Source organism: Tachypleus tridentatus, chromosome 9 (assembly GCF_004210375.1).
Source record: "Tachypleus tridentatus isolate NWPU-2018 chromosome 9, ASM421037v1, whole genome shotgun sequence".
Lineage (NCBI taxonomy): Eukaryota > Metazoa > Arthropoda > Merostomata > Xiphosura > Limulidae > Tachypleus > Tachypleus tridentatus.
The window spans coordinates 138,107,375-138,131,740 of NC_134833.1; the positions used below are offsets into that span (position 1 = coordinate 138,107,375).

General features: G+C 33.4%; 1 protein-coding gene across 1 annotated transcript in view; it reads left to right on the forward strand.

Moving 5' to 3' along the window:
* Positions 1-227: 227 nt before the first annotated feature.
* Positions 228-24,366, forward strand: part of LOC143226481 (TBC1 domain family member 25-like) — a 57,235-nt gene continuing 33,096 nt past the window's right edge. Inside the window, 1 exon segment of the mRNA XM_076457502.1 lies at positions 228-453. Coding sequence (XP_076313617.1) covers positions 400-453 — 54 coding nt within the window. The 5' untranslated portion in view covers positions 228-399.

A 24,366-nucleotide genomic window follows, 5' to 3' on the forward strand; every position in this document is an offset into this window, starting at 1 on the left:
TAACACTTTTCAAACGACATAACATAGAACAATATATATATAGGTTAAATTACTTAAAGAGTGCTGAAAAAGTTAAACAGTTTTCAAGGCTTGGATAATATCAGTACACATTAAAAACCAAACGTCTTGGTAAATAAAGAGTAGGACGGATGAACAAACATTTGAGAATTATATGTAAAGAGTTTTGAGTATGTCAAGCTTCCAAAATATACTCACAGAGGACGCTTAGAGAAATCGGTCACTGTGACGTCACTACAGTACTTGGCCAACAATGCTCTCCGAATATCATATACACTGAAGTTGTGTCTTGTTAAATGAAAGAGGATGTTATAGATGTGATCAAAATATGATAGTTATGTATCTTATTTCTTTGTCTTATTCCGTTTGCTAGCATTCGTCATGTCAGGTATTCTTAATTACCATACCAGAGAAGCCGTCAGGGTGAAAGTAAAGGTTAGTTCTGTTTAATTGTTAAACTAGTAATCTCATTTTTTACCTGTCTGTTTAGTGGTGATTCGTAGCTTTACTGTCGTAGATGTTAAACTTAAGGTGCTCGAGTTAGAGAGCTTCAGTCTAAACTTTAAGGCCCTTAATAGTGATAGGATCATCTATATTATTAATACAGCTTGTACTATTATAAACTAAATAATAGAGATGTGTGTACTATAGTTTGTAAACTGTTGTGCCAATATTATAATTCAACTTTAAAATATAAAAATGTCCGATTTTGTCACACTGTTAAAGGTTAGATTTGTAGATACATTGTCAATCCGACTTTATTTTAAATTATGTGCTTTTCCAGACATACGTTAGATATTTAACTATTAAAATGTAATAGTCTTCTTGGAGTGAATATTATGAATAAGAGTATATTTCTTTATGCATTTGCGTGGGAGCATGTTAAATGCGAATATGCAGCATGTAAGCCTAATCACTTTTAGAAGGCATACACATATGTTAAGAGTTGAAGAAATAAACAGTCCTCTGTGATGGTTCCTAAATTGTCCAAATCATAGCTGTAATAATATATTTGTTATTATTTCATAGTCATTGAAATATGGTGAATATTATTTTGTTAGCATGCCTAGTTTTATAAAATTACAAAATGTGTTGCAAAAGTTACACATAACTATGATTTTATTTTTAAGTCCTGGCTGTACAACTGTTCCAAGATCTTTCACACATATAAAGTTTAACACAGAATCAGTTTCATGAACACTGGTGAGCAAGTAACCAATACTCATGTGGGACAAAGGAATCTCCCACCCTGGATGGATGAAATTTTGTTACCATCTACCATCGACATTGAAAGTCCTTTCATATTCTTGCAATGTTAATGATACTTCAAGTAATAATTGTAATTAAAGAAAGAGCAACACTTAGTGAACACAGAAGCATTATTTAGAGAAATAACAGTAAGAGTGGGACTTAAAAATGATTTGCTACATGTCTGTACACACATGTGTGTGTGATATTTATATTATCTTATAATTACTTGATGCTAACTAAGGCCTGTTGATATTGCCATGTGGCTGACGTGAGATTATTACTATAATTTCACTGCATATGGACTGTAGTTTTGTCTTGTAAGTTTTGATAATATTTGAACTTCAATGTTATCAATATTTTAAGTTTAGTAAAATTATATCATGAATTTACCTTAATAGCATCTTGTAGCAATCATTAGAATTAAATGGATTTTTAATAAGCAAGTTTTTCTTTCCTCAGTGGCATTGATTTCAAGATACAAGCTTTTATCTACATGTGTATTTAAACTGCAGTTAAAAACTCTATCGCAAATGGCAAGATCACATACTTATTTTATTGTTTACAAAAATGATTTTAATATAATCATGCAGTGTATGTATGTTTTTAAGGGAGTACTGTATTTTACAAGACTAAAATCTTTTAATGTATAGTACTGAACAAAGTGTTAGTAAGTTATTTAATCCATTGAAAAATTCCAAAAGAGTTGAATCAACAATCACTTAAAGCTAAATATAATCTTTTCATCAATATGTATCATAAAAATTTAATCAAATCCAGGTCTTTAGTCAGACATCTAGCAAACTCTACCTAAAGTTTGCAGTTGTCAGAGAGAGAGTATTTTGCTAATGATTAAACCAGAATATTGGTTTCTAAAGCTTCTGTAGTGCTTACTTCTTAAGTTATTTACATATACATGCTATGCAAAGAATTCAGAAATCAGTAAATATGGTTAACTCATTCTCATTTGTAACCATATTGCACATCTAAATTGCACTAATCCAATGTTTTTTATACACTCTGGAAGTACTAACTTGTCTCTTCATGATTCAAATTTCTGATGTCAAGTGTTATTATGGTAGGAAGCCATTTGTGTCACTTTTTCCAGCATTTGAATTTTTTTGTTGTGTTTGTTTCTCCATCTCTCCATTTTAGTGGTCTGTGCTGTTTACTATAAACTACTAAGCTCAGACTTGTAGGGCCACAGCATTCCATAGCACTATCAGGAAAGACAGACTATTACTGAAGTAATAATTATAATATTTATATGGCAATTACCTTGCAAAAGTGGTAGGTATATAGACATATTGTACATATTTCCCCTTGTTGACTTGTAATCTATTTGTGCAAAAATGTCTTAAAATTCAATAGCTTTATATTTATCAAAATTGCACTTGTCACAATGGCTTGATTGCATTATTTACCATCAAGCCAAGATTATTTTCTCTATACTTATTACTGTACACTAATTATAACTAAAAGTAATTTGCCAAATATCTCTATAATGTACCAGTTAAATTAAGTTACTCTGTAGTAACTCAACTTCATCAATATAAATTGAAATAACTAAGAATTTCAATGTCATCAGTAAACATTACTAATTATACCCCTACCAATACCATTCATATAAATAAGGAAAAACAAAAGCTTAAAAATATTAACTGTCACAGTTTGTGTGTGATACATAAAAACTATTATACATTCTATGTCTATCTCCCCTCTTTTACACATCAGTTAATTTTTAAAATATGTTAAACTGAAAGCCTTGACATACAAACAATAGAAGACTTTTATCAATAGATGTTTTAATCAAAAGTTTGTGTGACATAAGATTTTTACTTTATACATCATATTGCATTACTGTAGATAGTGTTACTAAATACTTTAACTGGTACCACACTCGCACATCTCCCTCCCAAAAGAAAAATCAAACAAGGCAAGTATTTCCTACTCAATGTGCAAAACCAAAGTGTTAAATATTAAACAATTACAAAAATCAATGTACAGAAGGAACCCGGATGGGTCTCGAACCATCAAAAAGTGAAGTAAATTTATCTTTACTGTTCAGGTATGATATTAATAATTAGAATCTGCTGTGGAGCCATCTGTAGTAAATATTTTAAAAACCAGCCTTCCAAAATGATTTAATTTAAATGTCACATAACAGTTGCTACTGTGTTATTGTGCTCAGTGCACATATATTTATAACATTGGGATATTTTAAACAAATCAAGTGTCTGATGCTAATTTTAGAAATCAAAATGCAAACCAGTTCAATGAGATATTTTCTCTGGTTGTAAATATCTGAGCATACCAGGATTGTTGTTTTTATTGTCTCCGAGGTATAATTACTAAACTTTTGTGAAATTTAAAATGTTCATTAAATAATAATAGAGATATAGTTTATAAAATGTACTGAAACATTTTTAAAATTATTTACCTTGGTTGAGATCTTTCCTGATTTTTTAATAGTAGGTATTGGCTTCATGTAATAGTAAACTTTATATTTAACTAAAAATAAGTTAATTAATAAAATAAATAGAATGAAAAGTCACTGTTTTTTCTTCTAAATTAAGACTTCAGAAATTGAGAACTAAATACTTTTAACTGGTACCACACTCCCTCTGAAAAAAAAACAACAAACCAACAACAAACAAACAAGGCAAGTATTCTGACTGTGTGTGTAAAACCAAAGTGTTAAATATTAAAAGTTTACAAAATTCAATGTACAGAAGGAACCTGTACAAATTAGTTCTTTCAAACAACTTTTTAATGTCATTCAACCTCTCAATAGTCAATTCAGTTGAAAATTATACAGTTGTATTTATTTGAGATTTATGTAAATGTAAGGAAATGAATGTTTGTAAAGCTTTACCCATAAGTTAATAAGGGGTAATACTTTTCTATCATTTTACTTAGTGCATGTAATATGTAAGCATATGGTATAAACTTTCTGATATCCTTTAAATACAACTTTGTTAAAATAGTCATTAAAAATTAACATGTTGCTAGAAATAGGCCAGAGGTCATGATTACAAAACTCAGTATTATAATTTAACCTGTTCCTTGGTTGTTCCACAAGAATCAGTCACTTTTAAGATTCTAGTGTTTTAGGTGCTCACTGTAGTTTCTTCTGTAAAACAACTATTCTTAACCTCTCATTTAATTACAAGTGATTTGGAATTTTTCTTTGTCAAGTGGTACATTCAAGGTTACTGACATCTACTAGGAAGCATGGTTGCTGAACCCTAGAAGGTATGTTACTCAAAACAAACTGCTAAAGCAGATAGTTTTTACACAATAAAAAAATTGAAATAAACATACCTCCTCTGTGTCCATATGTTTCTGTTACTTATAATGGTAGTAAGCATTTACAGATTTAGGTTTGGTGCAGTAGTACATTGTGATACTAATAATATTAAATCATGTAAGTATATAAAAAAATGTCAAGGTGTAATATGACTAGGTTTACACTATAGCAAGTGGTCCTAGAGTGACAAACCAGTTCTTTTAATTTTTTCACACACTGTTGCAAAACTTTTGAATATTTTCATCTGCTTGTCTACCCAGAAAATTTATGTTAAGTAAAAAGTAATAAACACTACATTTTGTTTCAACCCTGCGATATACAGTTGTAAGAAATCTGTATTATATATACTAATGAACCATTTATTCACTTGCAACAGATAAAGAACGTTTTTACAGTAACAGTTTGATAGGAATTACTTGTTATCGACTAATAACTACTACTTTATCAGAAAATTAATTCTGTATTCATTCATTTATTTATTAAAATTAAAATTAGTCGTATTGCAACCATAAAGCTATACCTTGAATGTCAATGGTTATTAGTTTCTAAAAAGAATATCTTATTTGCCAAAACCTTCGTGTGTGAAGATAACCCAGACGAAGCTGGCATGCTAGAATGTTTTCTGAAAACCGCCCCCCCAAAGATTTTATTCTTACCACCAGTCGTGAAAATTGTTGTTTGCTGAATCAGTTTTTAGGTTAAACATCAGAGAAGGTGATTGTTTCAAAATGTGTGAGGCCATATCTAGAACACATTCCAGTCTTAATAAAAAATAATTTGTATAGTATTTAGTATAGGTACGACAGTCTGTTCTGTGTAAACGTAAAATTCCGTTTCAGTTTCCACCGTAATTGATTTTTTTCGTAGTTGTTGCAGTGTCGTTCTTTCGGGCGTTGAACAAGCTGTTGTAGTATAATGACCCTCCTCCCTCGTTTGATAAAGCATGGATAACAGTGAAGGTTTTCAGGGATTCCAAATATTCCTTCATAAAATCAACTTGTGGGGAGACGCGATGATTAATCAGTATATATGCATGTATGTGTATATATATATTGTAAAATGAAAATTTTTAACGTAATGATACATATGATTTTTTTACAGCCTGGTTATGGATTTAAAGTTCATATTCATATACGTACATATATAATTAATAAAAATTATTAAAAAATACCGAGACCAATCAGTGAATAAACTTGACTTTATATTGTGCAAAGTCACAAGTCATTCAGTTTACCTTATCTTCCAGGTTAAGCTTAGCACAAGCAGTCACACAGTTTGTTACATACAAGCATTAGGATATCTAAAATTATTACATTTATTAACATTTCATTTCGAGCGTGTTGTAACGCCTGATGTACCTGTATCTTACCGCCTTGATGATTCGTGCCTAGTGTAATCTATCTTTATTGATTTAATGGAAATATGGCAGCTATTAAAGCAGAGGTTCAAGACCCCCTTGTTCTCTAACATCGCTTGCGCGGAATGGCCCTGTGGTTACGGCACTCGATTCGTAGTCTGAGGGTCACGGGTTCAAATCCCCGTTCCACCAAACATGCTCGTATTTTCATCCGTGGGGACGTTATAATGTTATAATCAATCCAAGTATTCGTTGATAAAAGAGTAGCTCAAGAGTTGGTGATGGGTGATGATGACTAACTTCCTTCTCTCTAGTCTTTTACTGCTAAATTAGGGACGACTAGCGCAGATAACCGTCGTGTTACTTTACGCGAAAACGGTGTGTGTGTGTGTTTGTGTTTTTCTTACAGCAAAACCACATCGGGTTATCTGCTGAGCCCACCGAGGGAAATCGAACCCCTGATTTTAGCGTTGTAAATCCGTAGACTTACTGCTGTACTAGCGAAAACTGTACACCCGTAAACGATATTTTTTTACGCTGTTTACGGACACACAGAAACTAGACATAAATACTGATGCAACTCTAAGTTATATATTTACAATTTTAAATTGAGTTAAAGTAACCAGTCATAGGATGTAAAAGTAAGTAGAACACAACGATTCTTGAGATGAGGACCCTTGTTGCTCACATTTTTTAGTGATGCTTCAGGTAGTTGGAGTTCAAAATGGCGTTCTTCTCGTTGAAGATTTCCTTTAAAGCGGATGCATGAGTTCTGGCAATAAAGCTATCGTCTACAGACAAAATTAGAACACTGCGATGGCCGAAAGATGTTTATTTAAAAAGCAACATTTGTGTGTGTGTGTGTGTGTGTGTGAAAATGCATTAAAAGGGGAATGCGAGATGGGGGAGCTGGTGTTGGTTATTACACGTCATCCCCCCAGTGGCACAGCGGCATGTGTTCGTACTTACAATGCTGGAAACCTGGTTTCGGTACCCGTGATAGGCAGCACAGATAGCCCATTTTGTATATTTCTGGTTAATTTCAAACAAACAAACAAACAACTATTATGGGTTGAAAGTCACACAGGCTATTTTCGACCATTTGACTTAAGCTGAATTCAGTAGCTGATAAAGTAGAAAGCATTTTAAAAACTATTGAAATATAAGCAGGACCATTTTTGTTTTAATAAAATAAATGTAAAGTATAACTAAAGAGGCTAACATAAGCAGGCGAGTGAAACGTGTCTCTGCCCCGCAGTCCCAACGTGCAAGTTTTCACAGCAGATAAATCGTGAAAAAAAACCAAAACTCTATATCACTCCTTTGGACCTGGAAGAAGGTATCTTTGTAAGTTAGTTGACGTAAACATGAATAGTTCACGAAAATCATAAATTGTGCTTTCCTTGCTGAAAAATTGAGCAAAGGACAAAAATTCCAAAATTGTCCGTATCTCTGTTTGTGACCTGAAAAACATGTCTTTGTACCAAATGTCATGTAAATTGTCAAAATACGGACGAATAACTGACCAAAACCCCAAAAATTGTGTTGTTGTGAACTCTAGTTTCCATAAAAAGACTGAAAAATTGACAAATATTTTTCGTATGTCGTTATGTTAGACGCATGAGAATTTATATTTATACCAGTTTTCTTGATTGCTGTGAATATGACTGTGTAGTACTACAAATATACATATTTTGGGTTGTTTCACCTTGTATCCTGTGAAACGTTAAAAAAAAAAAAAGGTAGAAATAAAAGTTGAAAAGGTGTCTGGACGTATGAACCTACCAAGTTTCAAGTCATTCCGCTGAGAAATGAAGGAATGACGTTCGATTGAAAAGTCTTTGGAAGAACATGTGAGAACAGAAGAATAGGAAGTCTCTGCGAAGATGTAACGATCAGACCACTGTGATAAATGTCAAGCGTATTTTACGAGCAGTTTGTCAAAAACTAGTATCTTGTTTTCTTTTAAGTTTAAAGTAAAGTTAAAATGCTGTCACTCACTATTGTAAATAGTTAAAAGTAAAGTTATCTTGTTTAATTTAAGACTACGATAAGGTTTAGTTTTTTGTTAAATATATCACTGGTTAGAGTATTAAGTATGGGGTAATAAAATATGATCAGGCGCGTGGACTTTAGTACCATAATATATTCTGAAAGTGTACTTTTTAAAGATAGTGCAGTATTTCTTTTCTAAAAGGGTAAGACTGTGGCCGAGAAAACGCTTTAATCGAGGATTATCCCATGGTGAGTGACTATCTTTGTCCTATTGCTTTGGGTGTCATCAGTAATATAACCACCCAGAAACTACAAACTCGTAACTATAGTTGCTCATATAATTTCTACATAATATTACGGCAACGTTGTAATTGTTTATTAAATAGCATAGTGTTAGTTTAGAATGCAAGTTTTTAAAAAAAAAAAAGACGTGACTGAAAAATAACGTTTAGGAATTACAGCTCCGTAACATCGAGGAAGTTTTGTGCAGTGATGCTCTCTTTAAGTAAGTATTTATAATAAAGGTAGATTGTGTGTGGAACTACATACATGGTTATCGGTAATGGGTTTTTACTCTTTAATCGAGAATTCTATGTGGTATTCTTTAATACACTTAACAGGCTTATTATATAAGCCTTAATCGATTAATCGGGTGCAGGGGAATGAGAGATCATACATGAAAGGTGTAGTGTACTTACTGTCCTTTCTGTAATCATAAAATGTCCCTCATGGAGTATACAGGAGTTGAGTGCGTTGTGTATACAAAATAGTTATGGAATTTTTCTACATTGTAATTCGTAAAAGGGCATCTTAGTACCAAGACAGTCTTGTTGCATATAGTTATGTCCGATCATATTCTGTCTGATGACAGTACATCGTGACAATGGTCTTGCAGCATAGTGTACGTTACAGAATACTCCGTTATAAGGTTGTTTCTATACATTTCTTCTCCTGCGTACTTTTCACAAGTTGTCATATGCGCGAAAAGGGCGATTTCCGAGCACCTCTTTTAAAAAGTCCAATCGTACAGTAATCCATAGGCCATGCGTCCAGTGACTTGACCAGTAGATCTTTTACTTATCACCTGTGGCCCGGCATGGCCAAGTGTGTTAAGGCGTTCGACTCGTAATCCGAGGGTCGCGGGTTTAAATCCTGGTCGCACCAAACATGCTCGCCCTTTCAGCCGTGAGGGCGTTATAATGTGACGGTCAATCCCACTATTCGTTGGTAAAAGAGTAGTCCAAGAGTTGGCGGTGGGTGATGATGACTAGCTGCCTTCCCTCTTGTCTTACACTGCTAAATTAGGGATGGCTAGCACAGATAGCCCTCGAGTAGCTTTGTGCGAAATTCAAAACACAAACAAACTTATCACCTGCTCCCCGCTAGTACAGCGGTATGTCTACAGATTTACAATGCTAAATTCAGAGCTTCGCTTCCCCTCGGTGGGCTAAGCAGATAGTCCGATGTGGCTTTGCTATAAGAAAATACTTATCACCTCCATTGGTCTGCTTTTTTAATTCATAAGAATCGTCTATATCTTCCAATAACCAGTTTCAGCTTGAGAATGGTCGTTTTAGGTGAGAAATTACGAAAATATTACTGAGAACAGAATGAGCCAGAAAAAAAAATGGTTGACCCATGCATTGCTCATCATAGTTTCAAATTTCCGTTATAACAATGTAAGCGGCTTTTATAAACGCCTGACTTAAGTTTTCTAAAGCTACTAACGTTTTAAGTTTAACCAAAATACATCGCTGAAGTAGAGAACTGGTGAGTAGCATAACAGCCAGATATTCAGGTGATTATACTGATTCTGTCGTCAGAAAGGCTAGCTCACCGTGGTTAAATGTTTTGCAATGATTTACACACCAAATTGTGACATTTGAGCTTGAAGAATGCTGAAGTACTAACTTCACTAACTGAATGTCTGCCATTCATTATAGAATATTCATTGGTATTGTTTGAAAAATGAAGACAATGTAAGGATGCTAAAAAGTACAGAAACAGTTTAGGGCTGAAAATACAAAATTATAAACAAATCTCTACCTTAGTAGCCACCAAATCAATCTTACAAGCTCGTGGGAATTAATCATTGTAAGACTCTGCTGCTTCATCGTTCAGATACTTAGTACTATAAGATGAATTTTATTATTTACGCAATGTAGTTTATAACCTTTCCTACATAGAAGCGAATTTTTTTTTTGTGTGTGGTTCAAATATATTCTAGCAGATGCCACTTGAAACAATTCAATCTCAAATTTTCTAAAAGTAGTGATTAATAATAATCAGTCAACTCGATGTCCCGTATTATAGTGCATATGCAATATAATTGTCTAGTGGGCCGTTTAAAACCAAATTTGTTTATTCTGTGTTATTTCAGTAGGGAAAAATGTTTGGGTTTTGAAACAATGGGTACATCAAGCACTTTAGAGCACTCAGGTTCGTCAAGTAATCATGGAGAAATTTTTTGCTGGATGTCACCGTTCCTTGTCGTTTCACTGAGCACAAGAAAACAACACTACTAAAGTTAGCGCTTGTTGACAGTTGTCATTTCTATAAGAAGTATCAGAAGGAAGATATTTATATCAGTTTATTCGACATGAAGCAAGAAAATCTTCATGATTTTTCCGTTTATATTCCTATCTCCAAAACATTTATTTAAATCATTTGACGGAAGAAGCCTTCCCTTGTATGTAATCGCAAACAATGCAAAATCACCCATAACTTTGTCAACTTTGCTTCTTACAGGTGTGTAGTATGGTTAGAGTGTCTGTACTATAAATGTGGGGAGGTTTATGGGTGGTATTCCGTACTTTGAGGTTGTGGATGCACTACAAGAGTGAAGAACGAATCACACTAATTGATCAGACATAAATAGCCCAAAAGTTGACAATAGGCGCAGTTTACTAATTTCCTTCCCTCTCTTCTATCAGTTCAAAATTAGGAATGACTATGCGCTAATCGATAGCCTCTAATCCATGTAAATTGAAGAAACAAAGGCACTCTACGGGTACCATACGCGAAGTTATTTTCAAAGTATCAGTTGGAAGCGTATGGTAAAACAGTAATGAATACAAAAGTAGACAGAGAATAATATTTACATACATATATTGATATGACGCTGATTCTGAGAAACTTTTTATTCAAGAGCTGATTTGGATATCTTGCTTCAAAACAGCATGTTTAACTTGAAATTTTTTGAGAAACCTGTTTTAAAAGACTGATTATTTATAAGTTTGAACTCAATGATTTTCAAGTGTTGGTATGGGTTCTTTGCTAACCTTCGGAAAGTCTTCTGCTCCTAGATGCAGAATAGGAATCACAGATTTCTTTGATTTTAAAGTGTGAGGTAAGTTGGAGATAAGAAATATAAATTAATATTATCGTTATTTTTTGCTTTCGCAGAATTAGAACTTAAGATGTATCTACATTTTATTTTCCTATTATAGTACTTTGGAATTATTTAAATATGTTTATATCATTTATGTATGTGTATACAAACATTATTTTAACAAGGTTTATACATCTATACGACTGAATTATAAATCTGTTGTGTGTATGCTCAGTCGGAGTCACGGGTTCGAATCTCTGTTTCATCAAACATGCTCACCCTTTCAGCCGTGGGTGCGTTATAATGTTAATAATAAGTGGTCTATCCCATTATTTTTTGGTAAAAGAGTAGCCCAAGAGTTTGCGGTGGATGATGATGACTAGCTGCTTTTCCTCTAGTCTTTCACTGCTAAATTAGGGACGGCTAGAGCGGATAGCCATCGTGTACCTTTGCGCGAAATTTAAAACACAAATTCGTATACTCTGAGAAAAAACAACAACAGGGGGGGATTCTAACTTACCCCTTTTATCTTATAGTTGGGATGTTAAAACACTTGCTGTTGATCAAATTACTGCAAGTAATTTAGTGGTATTTACATTACATAAAATGTTAAAATACAAATAATGACATACATGCATCATACCAAAATCTTTTCATCTTTGGGCGTGCTTATTCGTCAGCTGCAGATTGCGATTGGAAGTTCTACAAGTACTGAACGTAGTTCTGATTCAAAAGCAAACAGCACGTGATCATTGTGACGTTTGAATTGTCAAGTTTAACTGGTGAACAGGTGTTTGTATGTATTGAAAATGCAGTTAGAGTTTAGGGTTACCTGCTGAACAGGTGTTTCTATGTGTATAAAATATGATCAAACGTTAGGGTGCCCTGATTCCAAAAGTGATAAACTGGGTCTTTGTTTTCTGTACCGGCCATGAAACAGTTTAAATTAAAATAACACGCTTTTTACATTTGCTAAATGAGATTTAGTAAATCGCGTATTAAACCTACAGACAAACAAATTTTAAAATATTGTCTAGTTATAATAATGAATAAATAAGTATCAAAAACATTCATCCAATGAAAAGAAATGTCCTTTAGTTTTATTTTGTGCGATTGGGCACTTCCTCAAACTGCAGTTACCGAATGACTGGTTAGGGTGAGAACACTAAAGTATGATTTATCTTTGTCAGGTGATTCTCCAAGTTAAAATTAAGAGTTTATAATGGCAATCCTAACATACCAAACTCATATTGAGGTACGAAAAAACTTGGATAATTTACTACTTTTATTTTCTTCTGACACTACAAAGAAAAATAAAGCTAAATATTGGGATTATCTCAGTTTTACTAGTACGTCTGGTAGCCCTATTAGAATTTTACATATTCGTTCGTATTCGTAATTCTTCAAGTATAAATAAGCTTACAGACTTTTCGACTCCCCAGTCATTGGAAATTAAATTATATAGTTTTACATGTTTTTTCTTTCTTCTAAAAACATTATCATTATTTAAAGTTGCCCACAAGCATATCAAGAATAAACGTTTAAAAGCAGACGAAAAAAAACAACTTGGTGCAAAAGATACCAATATTAAATTAAAGTATTAGTAATATCAAACTTTTGTTAGCTTCATTCTTGAGTATCTATATATTATTAACATGTTAAAATTTTTTACAATAACTCGCGACCCTCAGATTACGTAATCCGAGGGTCGCGGGTTCGAATTCCCGTCATACCAAAAATGCTCGCCCTTTCAGCCGTGGGGACGATATAATGTGACGGTCAATCTCACTATTCATTGGTAAAAGAGTAGCCCAAGAGTTGACGGTGGGTGGTGATGACTAACTGTCTTCCCTCTAGTCTTACACTGCAAATTACGGACGGCTAGCGGCTAGCGCAGATAGTCCTCGTGTAGCTTTGTGCAAAATTTAAAAACGAACAAATCAGTTTCCTTAAGCTTATTAAAAGACCACGCTGACACGTGACTTATTATCTTTGGAAGGGCATTCTCGTTCTGTGGCACTCCCCCCCCCCCATAAAAGAGACTCCACAGAGAGTCGCGATGTCAAAATTAGAATCTTAATCAAATACAAAACAAAACTGTAATAAGAAAACGAAAGAAAGGGAAAAACGACATGAACTCCATGAATAAAACAAAATGCATGAACTCAGTCACATTAAAATGTCTTACCATATCATGGTGGCTATACAATCATCAGGAAACAAAAATAAGAAAAACACGGTATAAACAGCAAAGTTACTTTCACTCAAATGTCGAGAACCAAAATCAAAGGTCATCTAAGGAAAGTTTATTCTGATAAATTTAACGACGGTACCATCTGCAAGTGTAAATACGATCGATGCGATAACATTTACGAAGGCGAAATGGTATACAACATAAACATTTGAATCAAATAATATAATGATTCCTCATCATATATTTACGAACAAAGCACAACGAATCAACACCCAGAAAATATTTAATTTTTGTAGTGCATATCGGTGTGTAGAAGACATTAATACCAGAAATAAACGACCTTATAACACCAAAATGTTTTTATTTAATTTGACACTCAACGTTTTCTTTTGCAGCTTCTTTAGAAATATTTGTGATTTAGTGTCTAATTAAATAAAAATATTTTGGTGTTATAAGGTCGTTTATTTCTAGTATTAATCCAAATAACATTAACAACTTTAAAATATGCAGTTGGAGACATTAATAAAAGAAGCATTAATTATTCGTTAACTAAAACCTAATTCAAATTAGAACGTAGGTGTCACCCTCTGTTTTCTAAATTGGAGCAAAAGGTACGTGTAGTGGCACAGCTGTATGTTGCGAACTTACAACGTTAGAAACCGGGTTTCGATACCCATGGTAAGAATAGCATAGATAGCCCATTGCGTAGCGTTGTGCTTAATTACAAAGAAACAAGTATATCACTTAATACACGAAAGTTATCCAATGATAGTCAGATGAATGGACGAAACGTTGTAATGAAGTTAAACAAAAATAAACAATTCACTTAAAAACTATATCTGGACTTTTATTTAAAGTATCTAGTGGATTTTCTCGTCTCACAACAAATGTTAAAAACTTACGAAAGAATAACGCGAGTTTATTGATAGTAAGTACAATAAAGTTTAGCCATAACTAAAAGGAGGAACTTGGATAAGTTATAGTGTTAATTTATTTATTTTTCGAATATAAGCCGTATTCAATAAAGGCCTAAGACGAGTGGACCTGCAGATTTGACTACTTTTGTATGGTTTTAAAAAATCGATATTTTAAGATGCACTTACAATAAATATACTAACTTGATCTTAGATGTTTTGCGGGACCCTGCTATTTCAATATATAATAGAATTATGATTTTTTTAGCTTACATGCTAATGTATACTTTGTTCCAAAGTACTCTTAAAACGCTTTTTTATTGTAAGAAAGCCATTGAGAAAACTTTATATATTTGTTTGACAAGTGTGGGAAAAGAAATAAGATCAACACTGTAGCTAGTTCCCTGTTCTCCACAATAGCAACACCTTTTTAGGCAACACTAGGGGTCTCACAAGTTGTAAAACACCCGATAATGCTAATTAGGTACTAAAATAAACCTATAACTGAACTTTAGCAGTCATTTGTAAGAATCGTAAAGTAATAGACTAAATACAACAGCTATTTATCTCGACCCCTCCCTACATAACTTGTATTTAATTAGTAAGCAGTACTGCGCTTAGTGATAAGCGGGTTGTCCTTCGAAAATGTTCTGTTCGTCTGTGTCGTTTAGCAACAATACTGATACGTTAATATTGTCTTAAAAGCTAAATATGCGTATAATGTTCTTCTGTGTTAAATAACTTAATAGTTATGTGTAATACATTGTTAGGTAGTGTTCGTAATATAGCAACGTTGTTCTGTTGTTTGGCAGGTTCTTTTGGATTATTTGGTTGGTTGGTATGGCGTTTTATGGCGCAAAGTAACTAGGCTATCTGCGCCTTGATTATTTCGTAAAAATAATGAGATCCTTTCCACCTAACAGTGACTTTTTTCCTCTACTTTTTCAGTGTTTGTCTCAACCATATTCACTTACGGGCATAACTTCATATACAGAACTTTTGATTAAAAATTCCAAAACTACTGTAAGCCTAATACAGAATAATTAAATATTTGATTCATATATTTTTGACGAACTTACTGATTAGCAGACACAGCACTAAATGTGAGTGGTGTAAATGGTTTTACTTAATCAGTCGAGCTTTCTTCGATCTCCAGTCATGTATACTGAGCTTCCATGTTTATGAAATGCATGAAGTTTCTAGATACTGAGATTGCTTTTATGAATAGTTTAGATCTAATAATGTCATGATTACTAGCTCAATTGTATCTAAGTTAGGATGCAAACTAAACTGAATGAAATGTTGTGTTTATTGAAAACTAGAAAGGCTTTAAAAAATATTACTTGTTTTATCCAAAAACAATATTTTGGTTAAAAGAAGTAATATTTTTTTCACAACACATCAAAGATTTGCTGGAACTAGCTTGAATTCCACTTTTTTCTTACACAGTTTGTGTTTTTAGTTTAAATATGTTAGTTAGCTTGATGTAGACCTTTCAAATCTCTTGGTGAGTTTTATAAACCTCTAAGTTAGAAGTTAATGACAATAGTTCATAACCTTTTATTAGACTTCCTTGACCTGTTTTTGTTTTATTATTACTCATTTTTTTCATGTTTCTCCTAAATATATTGTCATAAGTCATGATAGTTTTGAGCTTTGTGATAGAATTTTTATAACAAATCTTAAGCTTTTTAGTTTTGGGTATTTCATTTTTTTGGCATATAAACTGTTTTATCGCATAATAAGAGAACTACATTCTGATACAGCTGAAGTATCAATGGATTTGTGATATAGTCATAATATAGGGAATAAAATTAAAAGTAAAAAAATAATAACAATAATTTGAATAAGTTTGGCAGGATCTTTATAAATTTATTCAAGTCAAACTTTGGTGCAGTACTGTTTGTCTGCTGAATGAAAACCAGTATATCTTAAAGTAGTTCTGATTTTGTGAGAATGTGTAATGTTCATATTAAGAGTCATTTTGAAGTTACATGATTCTTCTTGATATTTTTGAGTGGAGTTAAATTTTTATTTTCTTAATATGTTTGTTTGCAGTGACAGATTAAGACTTGGCCAGTTTTGGTGACCATGAAATTTATAAATGTCTTATGTTAATTCTTACATTATGAGCTTGGTCCCAGAGACTGACCACATAACCATTTTTTACTAGTATACAGTTTTAATACTGTAACTTTTAATACAGTATGTATATCTTTACAAAAATTGGCAAATGTTACAAGTCATTTGTACACAAAATCTTGGTCTTTTAATGAAGTATTTTTAGTAAAGATTTGTTCATGAATATATATATATATAGTTCATTTTTAAACTAGTCCAAGTAGAAAGTGATATTGATGTTAAGATAATATTTTCCTTTGTATCAAAAGTCTCAAATTTCAACTGTACAATCTTTAAAGTATCCTTAGTAAAACTTCATAAAATAAAAAGTAAAACTTTATATTTTATGTCCTATTTTGTTTTGCCCTAATTTTATATAGGGCTGATCAGTTTGACTGACCTCATCATCACCAAAAAATAAATAACTCCTTTTTACTTTCTAGAATTACTTCACATTAATACAGGAAAATACATTTGTTTACCCTAAATAGTTATAAACTTGTAACAATATACATCTATTTATACTTAAATTTTAAAATTTATTTTATTGCCCTTGGAACCATGTCGAAACACTATTAGGATCATTGTAAGTCATAAATCACTGGAAAACATGCAGCTCATGTGCTCTTGAATTAAATTATGCACAAGCTACTTGCAAACATGCCTTGTGAAAAATTTCTATTAGCATTTATTTTACTTAATTTAACCTTAAATAACTTAAAAAGATGGATATCAGAGAACAAGGTTTGATGACTTTGAAAATCAAGGTGCTGAATTGTGTGGTCATACTGAATATAGTTCAGTTTAAAAGTGTATCTGGACACACAGTCATCACCATGAGGATGGAGATGCAGAAGGTACCATTTTATCAGCCAGTGATAAGTTCAGAACTGAAGTATTTTTCATAGTCATTGAACAACTTGCCACTGCATGGAAATACCATCTTAGAGCATATAAGGATGTTGCCACCAAATCTGGATTTCTTTCCAAATTATCATATCTTTAATGTCAAGAAACCAGCCAAGGCACAAAATTTCTTGTTTGTTATTTTCAGAATGATATTGAAACTGAGACAAAAAATGAATTGATCCAGTTTTTCACATTGGCAATTCCAAAGCTTTGATGTTCATTCATATAACTGGAACTAGTGGATTTAAGAATATTCCTTTTTCTCCCTAGACTGCCCTTATCCAAACATCTCTTAATGTTGAGATAGTGCTTAGAATATACTGTCCATGATGGTATCAAACTGCAGCAATTGTTTTCAAAATTTAAATGAATAAAGTGAACCTAGGAACAGAATAGAATAAAGCCACCTAAACAATGTGTCTATAATGAACATAGAATGTGACAAAGTCAGATAAATGTTGTGTCTATAACAAACATAGAATGTGACATACTTTGAGAACTAGACTTTTCAAAATTCATTAAGTTCAGTTATTATCAAGCTGTAAAAAGACAATTCTAGATTTACATGTGTATATACAGATTATAATCAAGTTGACTTCATGATCATTCATGAATGAATAAAATATATTTGCATATGTTTATGGCTTGTCTGTATTATTTCCAGTGTTACAAGCTTAGGCTCCCATAATCTGTTGCTGTTTTTCTTTTATTAGAGGTTGGTGAACAAAGCTTGCCGAAGGAAGAGCAAGATCTTAAAATGGCTTTTACTAAACTCTAATCTGTTATTTTTAACAGACTGAGCAAAGCTAGTGTTGCTACTATTAACAGATTCAATAATTTTATTTAGATAATGCTATTTTAACAAAAATTATATGAATATATTATCCTATAATATTTTAAATAAATAAGCAGAGAATTATTTATTTGTAAACCTGAAAGAATACTGGGTGGTTGTTTAAAAATATGAAATGATTGAAAAAAGCAACAAAATGTTGCTATTTAAACCAAACCTAATTTATTGTGATTTAACCTGTGATACTATTGGAAATGAAGTATAAAGTAATTTTCTGCAATTCTTCAGTGTGTGTTCCTTCAGTCATCAGGAGTACAACTTGTGTACTTGATCAGACTCGGGATAAAAATCCTTCAGAAAGAACATTTCCAGAATTAGCTGTTTCTCACCTCATTCTAGAGAGAAAGAGACAATAACATAATATTATATATGCCAGAAGAATTTTGCAGGATGTGAAAAACTATTGAAGAGTGTTTGGTTATTTTGTAGAGGGTCACTCACAAAATAATAGATACATGTTTATTTCAATAATATATAACATAGGTTTTAAGTACGAGTAACATAACGTGGTCAGTATTTTATTTTGTGTAGAATTTTTATACTCTTTTTGTGGTTTTAAACATAAACAAATGTATTGCTTGAGCAACATAGTTGTTAAAAAGGCTCTGTATTTTTCTACCTGTACTATGACTTCCTTAAGCTCTGGCAACCAAAAGTGCCACTTCGTATTTCATGAAGAGTAGCAACATTTATTAGTGGTTTAGAGATTTTTGGGTGTTGTTGAGTTTTTAAAGATTAATGTGTAAAAAAAAAAATCAGTGTTGTGCAAACATTTGGTCTGATTATGTTCCATGTTATTTAATAATCATTCAGATAGTACACATTTTACGTACACCCACCTGTGTGTGTGTGTGTAGGTATTGTTTATAAAATAAGCATAATATCAAGCATCTACCTAAATAGTGCACATACTTGCAGCAGCCAATAATGTAGGTATTTAAATAAATGTGATTATGTGCAAAAGGACTGATTATTGATGAATTTCAACTGAGACTAGTTATGTTGTTAATATAGCAATAAATAGTAAATCTAGTTATTTTCTGATAATTGATATTTCAGTATTGGATTATTCACACAAAAAATTAGCTATAGCATGATAAAGTATGAAGATTTGAAGTGGTTAAAAACACTAAAGAAAAAAGAATTACATATTAGTGTTAGAACCAGTCAACCTTCGTCAGGATAAGCATGTGTTCCACTGGTAAATTAGTAACATCTAAGTTGCCAACAAAGTTTTTCACATCATATACGTACGCCTTTAAAATTGAAAAGTTTCTTTAAGTCACATAAGGAATACTAGCAAACATTTATTTTGAATGTTTATGCAAGCTTAGTATAGTTTTGGATTATTTATCAATAAATCTTGTCAGACATGCCACACTACCAATTTCTAGTACATGAGGCATGCTGACTTTTTATTGTCTACTTAGACTGCTCTAATATCATTACATTAATAATAACAGAAGCCTTTTTTATTCAGCATTAAATAGCTGTTTTAGAAGAATGGTTAATACAGTAAAGAATTATATACATACCTACTTTCAAATGCTATAGAAATTTCCCAGATTGCCATGTTAAATGTAAAAGGACTGTGTAATGGTGACAAAGTTACACAGAACTAATGATCATAGGAATATTCTGATGGTGGAGGGATTTCTTGTAAGTCTGTAAAATATAACTTGAACATTTGGGAAGTTAGATCTCTAACTGGAGTTGTGTTGGTAAGAACAAGGTTTAAAGTAGTAACTTCAGCCAAGTTGTTCAAAAGTATCAAAAACCTGTAGTAGTTCCTGCAGTAACTATGCGAGGAACAAGGACCTCACTTGCATCTGCACTGCACAGTGAAGTGCTGAAAAACTCAGCAGATGGCATCACTTTAGTAAGTCTGGTAATGATGATTTGGTATAAACTAGAGGCCTGACAGCTGGTTGTTAAGGATCTTTTGAACTATCTATTCTAGCTGTGATCATAATGAGGAATGAGAAACATCCATTTCAGTTTCAAAAAGGAAAACAGAAAATATGCCTGCTACACATACACAGAGCTTGGTGATGTTTTATCACAGATAACATTGCAGCACCCACATCATCCCAATGTTAATCAGTTAGGAAACAGAAGAAAATGGACCATGTGTACATGTCTGTCCACCAAGTTAGATGCTTAGCCACAGATCTGGAAGAGAATAAATAAGCTTATCATATATTTCTGTAGATGTTATAATTTGTTCAACATATGCAGGGCCATTAAATGCAGACATTGTCCTTACAAATAGTAATCTGTTTGGATGTCTTGTAAAAGTTATTCTCTAAAGCAGCCTACAATACAGCTTTGATGAAACTATAAAATATTCACTAAAGTATGCACATCTCACACTGTAGCTGAAAATCTGAGAATAACATTACAGTCTGTAAGGAAAGTAGTTCTGAAATTAAAGGCAGGAAAATGTGTCCTCATTCAAGTGCATGGAAAGGCTGATACACATTTTAGATGGATTGAGAACTGTAAACAGTCATTCTAGTTGCTAAGATATACAATAGTTGATATACTGGTTTTAGTTTATCTGAGGTAAGACATTCCAAGCTTTCTTGATTCCGTTGTCAGTGACAGTGGAATTTAGGTCAGTGTTGTTGCAAATGCAGGGTGAGCATGTTATAATTGAAGGCTAACTTTCACTGAATGCCATTGGTGTAGGTTAAAGAAAAAAATGGCTTTCAGTAGTAGCATTTGTCTAGCACTTCCACCACCACTAATTATGTGGGAGAAAGTATAAATGTAATAATTTATCACTGGAGTGTTTTTTTTTGTTTAAAGACCAGCAGGTATAACTACATGATAGATAAGAACATTGGAAAAGCTTCTTTTAACTGTGTCTGCAGGTTGGGCCAGTCTTATGGAAATGCAAATAGATTCTCTCATGACCTTTTCATTTCTAAGATGTCCTGACTCAGGATATTGCATAAGCTACTTACTATTGCAGTAGTGTCAGATCACTTGAACAGTGATAATTGTATTGATTCATGGATACTAAGTATGATGATGGAGTTTCAGGAGTGTTCAAATATATCTTGTTCAAGAGGAGACTAAAGCCTAGTTTTTGTAAATGGAAGTTAATACAGCAGAGAAATTTGCAACATGTGTTAAATTGCATGAATAATTAAAGTCATGGGAATCCTTTACCATAATTATAACCTGTGGTCCCAAGGTGTCTGTAACCATTTCAGGAAGTGGAGGACTCTAAGAAGTATGATGCAATACAACTAATCAGCCAAAATTGATTTTCTGACTTCATACCTTCACCTTGTTTATGTTATGAAGAAGACAATCATTACACAAAATATCCCCAGGATTCTCGGGGAAATTAATATTTATAATCTTGTGATTATTTTACAAGATTGGTACTGATAAGTTCAAGGAAGAATGAATCTTATTTTGGAGCACAAGAGGAAATCAAGAACAATGAATAAACTTTAGCAGTCAGCAGTATGTTGAGTGTGTTTCATGCACTGGGTGTGAAAAATGTTTTTTTATCATCTTTTCATCCTTTATCTTAACTGTATGACTTAATAAGTCACTCAGGCTGTAACATGTACATTTTTCAAATTTATGATCTTGGACCAAACTACATTTACAAATGGAATTACCACTGGACATGTCTAATGATGACATATTATGCAATAAAGCAGCAGTACACTAGTTCTCTAGACTTTTTAATGCTTGAAAGAGATGGCTGCTGCCAACTGCAGATATTTCTATGCATTTGCAAGACAATGCTGACTAGCTGAAATTCTTGTTAAGAAAAAAACAACAACTAAATAACATAAAGAATATATGACAAAAGAGTGAAAGGAAGTTATTTTGAAGAGAAAATTGGATTTGGCTTTAAACATGTTGGTGGTATATAAGCCTTTCAGATCCAGATGGACTCCTTGACGTGGATTTGTGTTGTGAGGGATGGTTCTGTACTTTCAGTTCACCTCCTCTGGGATCTAAACATCCACCCATGTGTTTGCTATTTGTGGTGACTCATGAAGGGGAGGAGAGGATCCTGGTGGTTGAGGTTTCCAACTTCAACATACCATTTTGATCTTGAATTCCTGTGGACAGGCAGCCTTTGGGTGGCCCTCCAGCATTAGTCGGTTGGTCCACTTGAGTTAGGGTCAACCGAATGCCAGTGTTGGACATTCTTAACTGATATTGTGTGGACATTGTGTCTGATATTGGTGTTCGGGTATAGTGCTTACAAAACCCTGGTGTTGCTGCAGTGTCCTTGTTTGGCATTGTAGTGTCTCTTCTCACAGGGGCTCTATGGTGGGTGGAGTCAGTAGGCACTGAAATGTAGCATCTTTATTATGGATATTCCAATTTGTGAAAAAAATAAATAAAAATTGAAAAAACAGATTATCAGAAAATGACCACACATGAAGACTGTTATACAGTTAAAATCACAGTCAGCTTCTATACCTCAATTTCTAATTATCCCTTCCTTATCTGAGAAATTCTTAGGGCAGATGTGTCCCTTTTTCATTCAAAAGGGATTAAAGGGGCTTGCTGGCTCCCTTAAGTCAGTAAAGAAATTGCATTCTGGAGACATTTTGGTGGAAATATCTTCACCACAACATACTAAACTTCTCTTGAAATTGAAGGCCATTGGGGAAAAATCCATTGATGTTACTCCCAATACAACTTTGAATTCTTTCAAAGGAGTTATACTTAAGAGGGATTTAAAAACATTCCTGAGTCAGAGATCCTTGCTGGTTTCTGCAGCCAAAGCATTTCTGTGGTGGGCCAAAACTCCACTTGTAAAGACAGAATTATGGTGCCTTCTAATGTTGTGATAGACATTTACATCACTATGTCCTCCTGCCACAGCCAGAGCAGGTTATCTGAACTGTAAGGTATAGCCACACATTCCAAACCCTCTCAGATTTTTCCGGGTGACAATGGTTCAATCACTCAAAAACATCATATTGTGGTTCTTTAATGTGCATGTTGTGGTGGCAAAGACCACAATGTTTATGAATGCAGACTAGAACCATGCTGTGTTAACTGTAGTGATCCTTACCCCTCTCATCTTTCTTGCCCTAAGTGGGTGGAGGAGTGAGATGTGCAATGCTTGAATACTACAAATAATATCTCCTACCCAGAGGCTTAGAAATTATTGTCCCCAATTCTACTGTTACAGCAGGAGTGCAGAAAGATCTTTCCATGCCTCCAGCAGAGTTGTTTGCAAAACATCTGAAGAATTGTTTGCCCTCCATGATTAAAAGAGTTGATAAACCTATGTTTACTTCCATCTCTGCCCAGTTCCACTTCCTTTGGCTTTGAGTGCTTCCTTGGGTACATCCTCTTCTGTAGCCCTAAGAAGTAACATAACCATTCATTCATGCCCTCAATCCTTGGAATTTTTGTCCACAGACAGAGACCTGCCTACTTGACCCAGGGCAGGATCCATGGAGGTCGATAGACCCTCATCCAGTAAAGAAAGAAAACGTGGTTGAAAACAGAAGGACTTTCCTGTCACATTCTTCTCCATGTAAATAAAAATAGTCACTCTGATCCAGTGGAACTATCAGGGTTTTGGTTCAAATATAGGCAACATTAAGGATTTGATTGATTCTTACCATCTTGTGTAAGTCTCTTTATAGGAAACTTTTCTGAAACTTGCCAATACAGTCACCCATTGGCAGTTTTCTTTGTACAGAAATGACAATTACAGGTTGTGTAATGGCTGAGTGCATGGTGAAATGGCACTGCTGGTTGATCAGCAATTGCCCACTTTGTCTTTGCTTCATAATACACCCTTGGAAGCTATAGCCATCTGTGCTTCCATGAGTCATATAATCACTGTTTATTCTCTCTACCTGACTCCTGAAGAGACCTATGATTAGTCATATCTTGATGCTTTCATTGAGCAGTTACTGTCTTCCTTTTTAATCCTGGCAGATTTTTATGGACATAATCCCATCTGGCATGGTTCTGATATTGATGGGAGGGGTCATTCCATAAGGTATATGCTTTTGGATCACAACCTTTCTCTCTTCAGTAGTGGTTCTTATACTTATTTTCATGCACCTAGTCAGTCTTCTACTCCTATTGATCTTTCTATCTGCTCCCCT